Source organism: Helicoverpa armigera, chromosome 6 (genome assembly GCF_030705265.1).
Source record: "Helicoverpa armigera isolate CAAS_96S chromosome 6, ASM3070526v1, whole genome shotgun sequence".
Taxonomy (NCBI): Eukaryota; Metazoa; Arthropoda; class Insecta; order Lepidoptera; family Noctuidae; genus Helicoverpa; species Helicoverpa armigera.
The window spans coordinates 3,774,466-3,785,261 of record NC_087125.1 but is presented as its reverse complement, the minus strand read 5'-3'; the positions used below and the strand labels follow the sequence as shown (position 1 = coordinate 3,785,261).

Below are 10,796 nucleotides of genomic sequence, written 5' to 3'. Positions count from 1 at the left end.
CGGCTGTTGACTAATGACCTTCAAGGGCGCTGCTGATTTTCACGGTGAGGGTATGTTTCAAAATTTAAAAGTGGAAGGTTTGCCGTGACCGTAAGCCAAGAAGATATTTGGGTAAGCCTACATTCCTCCCTCTACAAGAGAGGTATCATGCACGAACTTGATGTTAATTCTACTTATATTACAATTATTCCCACAATACTTACATAGATACGATTTTTGTCTAGATAGGTTTGGCAATCAATCCTATCTAGACCTGTAAGCAGTAGCGGCGTAAGGGGGGGGCGGAGGGGGCGGTCCGCCCCGGGTACCACGTCTAGGGGGGTGCCATCTCGGTCGGCACATATCTGCACGACCAGGATGGTACGGGCAGAAGTCACTGAGGGTGCCATTCTAATCTGCAAAGCCTAGATTCACTGCACGCTATTCAAATTTTAAACAAAACTACAACAGTGCATGCGCAAGACGTCGCGGCGGCACTGAGAGGGGTGCCAGTCCGGCTGTCACCCCTCTCTTACTTTGTTTTTTACCTGATTACTTAAATTACTTCCTCAAAGTTAGAAAAAAAAATCCGCTCGCTTCGCTCGCGGGGTTTTTTCACCATTTCTGATTTATTCTGTGTTTACTATTTGAGTCCTCAATCTAAAAAAAAGTTAAAGCACCGAAGTAGCAAAAACAACTGACGCTCTACGCTGACGATTTCTGCTAGTTGTTTAGGAGGTGGAGGACTTTTGTGTCCCAAAACTCAAAAAATTTCGTGCTCGCTGCGCTCGCAGCTTTTTGACTTTCGACTGATTATTTTCAAACTTGTTTAAGTATTTTTGTGTTCCAAGACTCAAAAATTTCGCGCTCGCTGCGCTCGCGCCTTTCAGTTAACATCGTCTTCTTTCTAGTTTAGGTATCATTGCGTCCCAAAAATCAGAAATTTCGCGCTCGCTACGCTCGCAGCTTCTTCTCTTTGCAGTGCTTTTTTTCACACATGTTTGAGTACTTTTGTTTCCCAAAACTCAAAAATTTCGCGCTCGCTGCGCTCGCGGCTTTTTCACTTGACGCTGGTTTTTACAATACATGTTTCGGTTTTTTTATGTCCTCAAAAACTACGGGCTCGCTTCGCTAGCGCTCTATAACTTTGCAGTGATCTGTCTCCGGTTTCTTTATGTGAAGCCAAGCAAAAAGCACCATGAATGATTTCTACAAGATTTTTAAGTTCCTACTTTAATTTACAATTTTAGTCCGTGATTATATTTTGTCTTTTTTTTTTTGGGGGGTGCTCAATAGGTAGTCCGCCCCGGGTGCCACCCGATGCTACGCCGCCACTGCCTGTAAGTCTAATTTAACAATTATTTCTACATAATTTGATAATTAGTAATACCTTATTTAATACGAATAACTTTATCTGGAAATCTAGATACATGCCTCATGCAATTAATTTAATCCAGGAAATGTTTAGCAACACACAAGTTTTCAAAACGGTATCCATGAAGATTCTTCTTTCTTGCCGTTTATTCTAGTTGAAACCGTGCACCTAAACTGAAATCTCGGTGGCCTATAAGTTATGAATATGACTGTACTTGCTAAGTGTATCTTGGCTTGGACACCATGACTTAGTAAAAGTGAGATAAAAAGAAAATTTTGGGGAAACCTGGATTTTAAAGCCTGATGTCGCCAATTTTGCCTTGAGCAAGCATGCTTATTCCCTCTCGGAATGAAAAGATGCCTGTGCAGTGGCAGGCCTCCGTCACTCCATGTACTTGCGCGCTATAAGTGCCTACCGCCCAGCCGAGCGGTCTCGGTCCGCCGGCGGATCAAATTCAGTTGCGGTTTTCACAAGCGAAGCGCGCGCACGCCGTTCAATTTTTAACCGACTTCTAATAGTGCTGTTCGTTCGTACGCGCATTACGATGCCGTGTGGTGCCTTATGTGCTGTAACTTTAAAGATTTTTTTATTTTACCTACACACTGATGTATATAATTATGTTTTATCTAGGTTTCTTCTACAGTCAGCACCAATCCTTACTAATATTATAAATGGGAAAGTGAGTTTGTTTGTTTGTTTGTTTGTTTGTTCCGCTTTCACGCCGTAACTACTGAACCGATTGCTTTGAAATTTTGCAGACGTAAAGTTAGAAGTCCGGATTAAATAATAGGGTACTTTTTATCCCGAAAAAATAGATATTCCCGAGGGAAAACAAAAATATTGTTTGCTTGATGGATGGATTGTAGATGGCGCTGTGTGTCCAATATAACCGAATTCCACGCGGGCGAAGCCGCGGGCGGAAAGCTAGTAGGTATATAAAACAAAACAAACTTACAAAAATAATAAAACAAACTTTAAAAAAAGAGAACCGACTTCAAAACACTAAACCGTAGGAAATAATTTATTTTTTGATGTCGGTGCTTTTTCGATTCGTAATTACCAGCAGTTAGCACCAACATAAAAAAAAAAACCAAATTATTTCTTACGGCTTTGTGCCTTATTTGAAGTCGGTTCTCTTTTTTTAAGGCTTTTTTTTTCATTTCTAGTGAACATCTCCGAAGATCATCATCAAACTAAGAAGTATTATACTTATTTTAAAACGTTCTCCTAAATGTAACAAATCCTTTTCTGAAAATCGCATCGATATCGGTTTAGCCAAACGCGAGATTATCGCGCACAAACATACATACCTACAAACCATACAAGTCAAACTTCTCAGTTTGGCCTGTACCTATGTCTAATCACCTCCTTTTTTTTAAGTTGGTTAAATATTTTATAAATGATAACATTTTTAACTGCCACATAAAAGTCAGAACATATTCACAGTTCTCAATAACATAGATAAAAAGTTATGTTAATTTAATTTTACCGAAGAGCCCTGCGATTACTGTGGAATCGCGCGGTGCGAAGCAATCACTGCTGTACGCTTGAGCATTTAGGCGCATTTTAGCATACAGTGGTTGCTGACGCGAAGGAGTAGGCAATTATCGTAATAGGTATTGGAAGTTTTCTACTGAGTGAAGTATCTGTAGTAATCTGTGGCAGTGGGACGATAAAAAGGTTGATGGTGAAATTGAAGATTAGTAGAAAAAATCTGTCAATTGTTTTTTTCTGACAAAAACAATTTAGATGCGTGTTCTTCTGATAGTGCCAATGACGGATAAAATGAGAAGCAAGTAGTGGCAGAGAAACTCCAAAAGTGTCAATTAAATAAAATTGAACTTGCTACAAACTTATTGGGTTAGCAGGCCAACAAATTGTCCAGGTTCACATTTTAGTAATTATGTTTGTTGTTCACCTGCAATAATTCAATTCGTAACATAAGTTATACGGTAAATTGTTTCTATAAAGAATGGCGGTGTAATAAGGCGGCCAACCGTCCCGCATTCTGCGGGACCGTCCCGCAACGCTTGACTAAATCCCGTTTTGAAATTATTAGAAAAATAGTCCCGCAAAACGTTGTATGCGTCCCGCATGTCCCGCATCCCTATTTTTCTACCACACTTCTACACAACACCCACCTGCGCGCACGCTCAACAGTGCAGGAAAACAGATTACCTATAATAAAATCTCGTTCTCTTTATTTCTACTGAACTCGTGAGGCCTAATGATTTTTGAAAATAAGACATTAGTGCACGCTGTGACACGATATTGATAGGTTAAATTATAGCTTTTTGCTTACGGTTTTTGTTTTATCAGTTCCGTCCGATCATTTTTCAATGCCCCCTGCCCCTTTTCACGAAAGGTTAAGTCCCGCATTCAGTTTTCGGAAAGTTGGCCGCCTTAGTGTAATCAATTGCATTGCTACACGTGTAATCCCCTATTATTACCAGTAACAAATCACTGTTTGACTATTGTGATGTTTTATTCACTGCTGCTTAGGAAGAAAGGATTTTTAACCTTTATGAAGGTATCTATGTATGCTTGTGCGCTGTTATCTCAAGTTAGGCTGAACCGATTATGACGCGGTTTTCAGCGTGGTATTTGTCATACTTAGGAGAGAGTTCATGTATATAATTGAAGTCGATGAAAAATTATTTTGTAAACAAGTTTTCAGATTTTCTTTCAGTAAATTGGATCTGTGAAAGTGATAGGTGCAGCAGTTTTCTTTTTAAATATTTGTAATACACTTCAATGCATGTTAAATAAAATTGCCGTGTCAGTTTTCTCATAACATCAATATTCATGACAAGGTGGTCTGTGGTCTAGATGTTAGCACGTGGGAACTAAATATAAGTTGTGACCACGTGTAGCGATCGTGCTTGCTTGATTGAATGCCTAAGGCTTTATAACAATAATACCTACCTTTAAGATCTATCTTGGTAGGTAACTACTTACCTACCTATTCTCTACATAGGTACATCGGACCAAGTAGGAAAAATCGTAGATTCAGACGACTTTACTGATAAACCGATTTTACACTCAATAATATACGGAGTGACTCAAACTAAAATAATAGAGACATATGCATGTATGAGTCATAAATAATTATTCCATAATTTCCATATTTTAATTAGATTTTCTTAGACCATGTTATTTTAATTACAACCCTGATTGGTGAGAACAATCAAAGGATCGAGAGGTGTGGAGACAAAATAGGGAGGCATTTGCCCAGCTGTGGGACAGTTCGTTCTAAGAAAAATATGACTCCTATTACACCGCGAAGTGGAAACCATACTAACTTAAAAATAAAAACCACACAAATTTAAATAAATTCGTTTATTCAAACAATCAGAGGTAATGTATTGCAGAGCTGTTCTTAATAATCTCCTGTATGAAGGACCGTTCAAACATGCCGAATCGTTTGCTGAGCGGCAAGCCTTGTGTCCAGCGGGCCACTAAGTTCTGCGTGGGAGCGGGCTTGTCTAAGGGGGCCATGTGGCCTGCACCACGGAGGACTACTTCTGTGAGATGACCACCGGTCTTGTGGTAGCTGGAAATAAGAGGGATAAATAAGGATTCAGCAAAATGTATATAAAAGAACAGTAGCTGCTACCTACACTAGCAGGTATAATGTAGCAGGAAATTGCTCATTAACGCACTCTAATTTAAAATAAATCTTACAATGCCAAAGATGTTTTGTCTAGACTGCCTAAATTCATGATCACACACAACGTGAAGAGAAATACTTCTGTTGTACCATTCAGTTGTGATTTATTAACTGGTTTAACTGGCACGAAATAATTTATAACAAACATGAATAGTACTCACCCTGCAAGTTTGTTATTGAAGATGTATGGGAATCTGGTGGCGTTCAAGAATTCTTCAGCACCGTTCCACTTCCACGTGCGATAATTTTCAGAAGTAAACACGCAGGGCAGCATCTGGTCTAGCTGTCCGCTGGAAGAAGCAACGATATTATCGTGAAATTTCTGTTCCCTCAAAAGTACGAACAGTTAAAAAACGTTATTCATCAAAACTAGCCATAAAACATAACTTCTACGAACTATGAGTATGATAGCAAAATATCAAAAAGGATCCTACCTAACAATATAGGTATAAATATTATTTCTCTGAATTTATCAAGCAAAAACCAAAGCAACAATATATCTGTAACAAGATACATATCACTTCCTGGACTTTAGGTCGAATACCCAGTAAAAAAGTCTTTGATAAATGATTCTAGTAAGTACATAGGCGCCTAAAAAGTATCGTACCTACTGACATTTTAGAGGCAGATAATTTCTGTTTCTTGGCGTTTTGGTATCTTTATACGTAGTTTATGTTTTTTGTTACTTTATACGTAGTTTGAACTTTTTAGCTGCTTAATCAAAATTGTTTAAAGGCTCTAAACGATAGGTTATTTTTCCTTCACCAAAAATATGGTTTAAACTGTCTCAATAAAATATGTCCAAAGACCTTACCAATATGCCATAACTTTGTAATGCTCTAGCAACGTTTCAAACATCGGTTTGGTCGTACTCAGGAAGTCTGGAGCCAAATACGCGTTGACGGTCATATTGACCCACGCAAATTTAATGTCTCCAACATGTATGGCCTTCTTGACTTCTGAAGACTTCAGGAAATTTGTATATCTGCCAACGGGTATGTCGTCCCTCAAGAAATTATAGGCGTGCTTCTGGTTCGTGATGAAGAGTAGTACGGTGACGAGGCTGTTCCATTTCTGTGGAAGAAGCAAATTCTATGAGATTGCAATGCCTTTTTAAGCATGGAACACTCTGATTTTCGACTATTTGAGTCGTTGCCTCTTATTATACCGCTTTGTCTTAAAATTTTCTCATAAGGTTTAAATAGTTACAGTACAGAAAGGGGCCTACCTAGTACCTTGAGAGAGGCCTTTGTTCAACAGTGGACGTCTTTCGTCTGAAAGGACGGCGCGGCGAGTACAATAACAGGATATTTAAAGTGGACTTACGTTTTTAGCTTCAATACTGTTGTTAGCCTTAATCTGCTCCTGGAAGGAGTCTATCAAAGGCTTCACTGTTTGTATCTGCTCCTTCTCCAGCAAGCCGAAGTAGTAGAACGGCCACGCGATGTGGGATATCATGTCAGGGTCCACGTATGCGTTGCCGATTATCAGACCCTAGTAACAAAATCCATAGTTATTTGTAAGTAGACCTTACATGAGTTACTTCGCCTAGGAAGCTAACTTTAATGAAAAAAAAATTATGGTTGTCGGGAAGGTTCGAAAGAGTTACCGCGGCTTGGAAGGACTCCAGAATGAGCAAAGATGGGTTTCAGTTAGTAAAAGTCTGACCTTTATTCATCTCAAAAATAACAAAATTATGGCTGATTCGATTATAATACAAAAAAGAAAAGCTTTCCATTGACTTTGCTTTGCATAGTTCACGGGGTTAAGCATACGTGCCTGCATCACAAAAGCAAAAAAAAAAACCTTAGTTACCTCTAAATTAATATCAGCCCCTGGAGTATCCTTATGCTTGTGTATCTCCATGGCCATGGCCGGCACATACTTGCCCGCGTACGATTCTCCCGCCAAGTATAGCGGTGCTGTTCTCAGCTCAGGGAATATTTGCAGGAACTGCTTCAGAGTCGAATAGAGGTGTTCGGCGTACTGTCGAAGAAAAGTATTTGGTATATAAAGCATTTCGTCTAGAGATTACATTTCTCTTAGGTATATTTCTGAACTTTCTGAAACTCTCGCGTTTCATTCATTATAGAGGTACGTTATTTTTGAGTAAGGGCGAACTTCTGTTTTAGATCTGCCGCAAATTTTTTGAGGTACCTATATGAAAATATTTTCTTGATCTACAATAATTTCTGCATTCTTGAGCAAGCGAAAGGTGCTCGTGTCTTTCCATAACAAAGGCACTGTTAAGAGAATTCCAGTAAAAACATTTACTTAGACTTACCGTAGCCATATTCTTAGCATATCCATCGACGTGGTTGGTGAAGCTGTAGCCTGTGCCGACGGGGTTGTCGATGAACAGCAACGAGTGATTGTGTAGCCATGTGTACGGGTTTCCTGCAATGCACTGTATTATTATTCGGGTTTTTTTATTTTTATTGGGAGTAGGTCAGGCTTAGCTTAAGCAGTCTTAAAAGTTGGGGGTACTATTTCGCTATTAGAAAATTATGCTAATTCAAAAAGTTTCCGATTTCAGAAAACTAGTAAATTAGAGAATTGTCAAGTCAAGATTGATCGGCAGATTTCGCGTCCACAAAAGGGGCTATGATGAATATGCAATCCTAAATTGCACCACAAAAATAAAGGGCTTGTGTTTATTTTTGTGGCTTTAAAAGTGCCTGAAAGTTCGCATTGGTATTTCTTACTGCATGTGTGTATGTCTAGGAGATAATGAGATCACACACCCTTTTTGAAAAGAACAAAGTACTTCATAACAATCCTGGGATTTTCTTCGATATGCACCTACAGAACACGTCACAAGCATTGACCTTTATCGACAATACAAACAATTCTATCTATTGCTCGCATAGAATACTAATGCTACGTTTTTTTTACCCGCAACAGACGTGATTGCAAGCAATTGAGGAATTCTAACAATAAATTGCATTAGTTTTCCTGTTCTGTAAAATTACGTCGTAAATTCTAAGGCAGGCTTAATTTCAGATTTTGAGATAGAATAGATAGAATTTGAGATTTTACCCTAGGTATAGAGTTAATGGGATTATTGAAAAATGCTTTTATTCTTTCTAGATAACATTAACTAACAGTCTTCCGGCGTATATACAGTTACCGGCACGGATGTCGAGCCCTGACCTTCACCTGCGCAGAAGCGATTTACTGCCGTATTGCCTTATGCGTACGGGTGCGCAAAGCGATCCCCACTCCTCCGCCGAGAGCCCGACATCCGTGCCGGTAACTGTACTTACCTGTTAAATACTCAATGATAGATTAAAATAAACTTACGTTTCAAAGTCTCATTCACTACTGTGAAAGGTCCAATCTCGTCAAACAGGCCAGTCATACTGGACGCTCCCGGGCCTCCTTGCAGCCAAACGACCCATGGCGTGGTGTTCACAGGCTTGTTCAACACGGGGAAGTACCAGAAAAAGAGGTTCGAGTTATACGTCTCGTTCACCGTGAAGAAACCAGTGTAGCTCTTGAATCCCAAGAAGTGCTTCGCATCAACCCGCGAAGCCCTTTTCCCTTCTCTTGTCCGTCCTTCTTTTATATACTTAGTCAATATGAGTGCTGTGCCATTATCAATCCTAACTTCAGGCTCACAAGGTTCATTATTACTTGTAGCACTTGTTTTGTTTGCATCTAATAGGTTATCTGCTATATCTTTGCGTGTGCCGCACGTTTTCTTAGTATCATTTATGTTTTCATGAATCAAACTGCCGTTGACTGTGTTATCACTACTTTGTTTCACTACAATCGTATTGTTTGTAATACTTTGTGGGGCTTTAACTGGTTTAACGTCTAGTATTAAATTAGAAATATCATCTTCGTGGTCAATTTCGGCGACTCTGCCAAATACACTGGAATACAATGGTGGTGTTGTTTTACAAATGAGTTCATTGAGTACGTAGGTATAGTTTTCATGATAATGATACAATTAAAACAGTAGGTAGATAAAAACAACAAAAGTGGATCTTTGTTTTAAAAAATGTACTAAACTGACATCATACGTTCGGGCACAATAGAGCCGTTGTGTTTGGCCCCTGGTCAGAACAATTCAAGGATTGTGCTTGAGCATTCATTCATATTATACAACCATGAACTTGTTACTTTGTAATATACACTTATTTATACACAAATACAAAAAACTAGACGTAGTTTATTTATGACTGGAAAGGCCAAGTTACAAAGTTAAAGAACCCATTGCATAAGCTTTTGTTCGAGCGCCAATATATGATTTTGAGAATTATCTAGTTGGAAAGAAAATAATCAGTGAAATCACAAACGATTAATAGGCTATATAGTTATGTTCTCCTCTGACCAAGGCTTATTGATATTTACTTACTGATTAACAAATGTGACTGTTTCAGGGCCAAAATAGTTATGACTTCAATATTTTTTGTATTTCAGTAGGCGAATTACAAACGTCATAGAATTTTGTAGCGTCAGCATACTACACTCTAACTAAGCTCATTTGTAACATTTAACAAAATTACGTACTAAGAAGATTATTTGTTATTATTTTATACTCAGTTAATATAAGATTATAAATTTGAAAATATTTGATAAATGAAAAATCTAAATATATGGTAAAAACTTACCTCACTAAGCACAAAAATACAATAAAAATCACATGCTTCATTATAAGTTATTTGATTAGCACTAATTAACAACGTGATGTGTCGTTTGGACACATGCCTTGCGAACTACTAGTTCGTTGCGACATCCCTGGGCATACATTATCACTTGAACTATTTGATCCCGCTACGTTCAAACACTGATAGGGCTGAAATTCGCTTGTATTTTGTACCACGCGCACTTTAAGGTGGGCACTTACTGAGAGCAAAATATCACTTGAGTTCATAAAAGGTACGATGCCCAAAGGTACACTGGTAGAGAACTTCTAAGGCCGCCATTGCACTGAATGTGCAAGAATTGTTTAAATAAATAAATAAAATAAAAGGCGATGTAAGGTGAATGAGACTTTTTTTGATGACGCATCACCTAGACTTACAGTAGGTAACCTGGCGACAATTGATGCTATATTATTTAATTATCTTCTATTGCTCGGATATTGGTTCTATACCCTATTCAACGAGCCGTGAGGCAAAAGGTAAACAAACCAAAGAAAAGGGTTATTTATATGTCTCGATTGATGTACTGAACATATTTTATAAAAATAAATACGGCAATACATAATTGACAACATTATAAATTATAATTTAGAATGATGTCTGTAGTTTATGTAAACCTTTCAGACTTATTTGATATTAAATATACATGACTTATATTATTTTCTTAATTTTAATTAATTATGTATTAAATCGTTCACATGTGAGAGAACCTAAAAAAGACTTGATTATCAAACTTGGTATTGCTCTCAGTGAATTCCCAGTTTTATGTTATCAATGAGCGTGCCTTTTGACAATGAATTGTAGAATTTCTGACCTTGGCTAAGTCTCACGTGTGTTAGAACCCAAATAGTTTTATACTCCCACTTATCATATTCCCTAAGTGTCTAAACACACTATGCCGAACGTACGCGACCGAAGTTCCGCGGCTGATTTTACGTTCCAACGTAATCGCTTGATATGACACACCATAAGTGCCGAACTTACGCGGCAGAAGTTCAGTTGCGCAATTTTGTGTGTATGAACTTCGGTCGCGTATAATGTGTGTTCTATAGAATACGTTGCCGCCGAATTTCCGCTGAACTTACGCCCGACTGAAGTTCGGCTGTACGCTCTAACGCAA

General features: G+C 38.4%; 1 protein-coding gene across 1 annotated transcript; it reads right to left on the bottom strand.

The window, feature by feature from the left end:
* Positions 1-4,678: 4,678 nt before the first annotated feature.
* Positions 4,679-9,834, bottom strand: LOC110373137 (venom serine carboxypeptidase). The gene is made up of 8 exons (XM_021330314.3): positions 9,644-9,834; positions 8,328-8,902; positions 7,309-7,421; positions 6,840-7,010; positions 6,351-6,518; positions 5,839-6,098; positions 5,186-5,314; positions 4,679-4,907 (listed from the first exon to the last, which is right to left on the bottom strand). Exons 1-8 carry the CDS (start codon positions 9,682-9,684, stop codon positions 4,706-4,708), a joined length of 1,659 nt encoding a protein of 552 aa, XP_021185989.3. The 5' UTR covers positions 9,685-9,834; the 3' UTR covers positions 4,679-4,705.
* Between the last annotated feature and the right edge of the window lie 962 nt (positions 9,835-10,796).

What these genes read in the sequence shown, in the direction of transcription:
- LOC110373137 (XM_021330314.3), bottom strand. Translation starts at nt 9,684, where the DNA reads ATGAAGCATGTGATTTTTATTGTATTTTTGTGCTTAGTGAG. An exon ending in GTATTTTTGTGCTTAGTGAG is followed by an intron (nt 8,903 to 9,643) that starts GTAAGTTTTTAC and finishes ATTGTATTCCAG; the next exon opens with TGTATTTGGCAGAGTCGCCG. An exon ending in GGGCTGATATTAATTTAGAG is followed by an intron (nt 6,519 to 6,839) that starts GTAACTAAGGTT and finishes TTTTGTTACTAG; the next exon opens with GGTCTGATAATCGGCAACGC.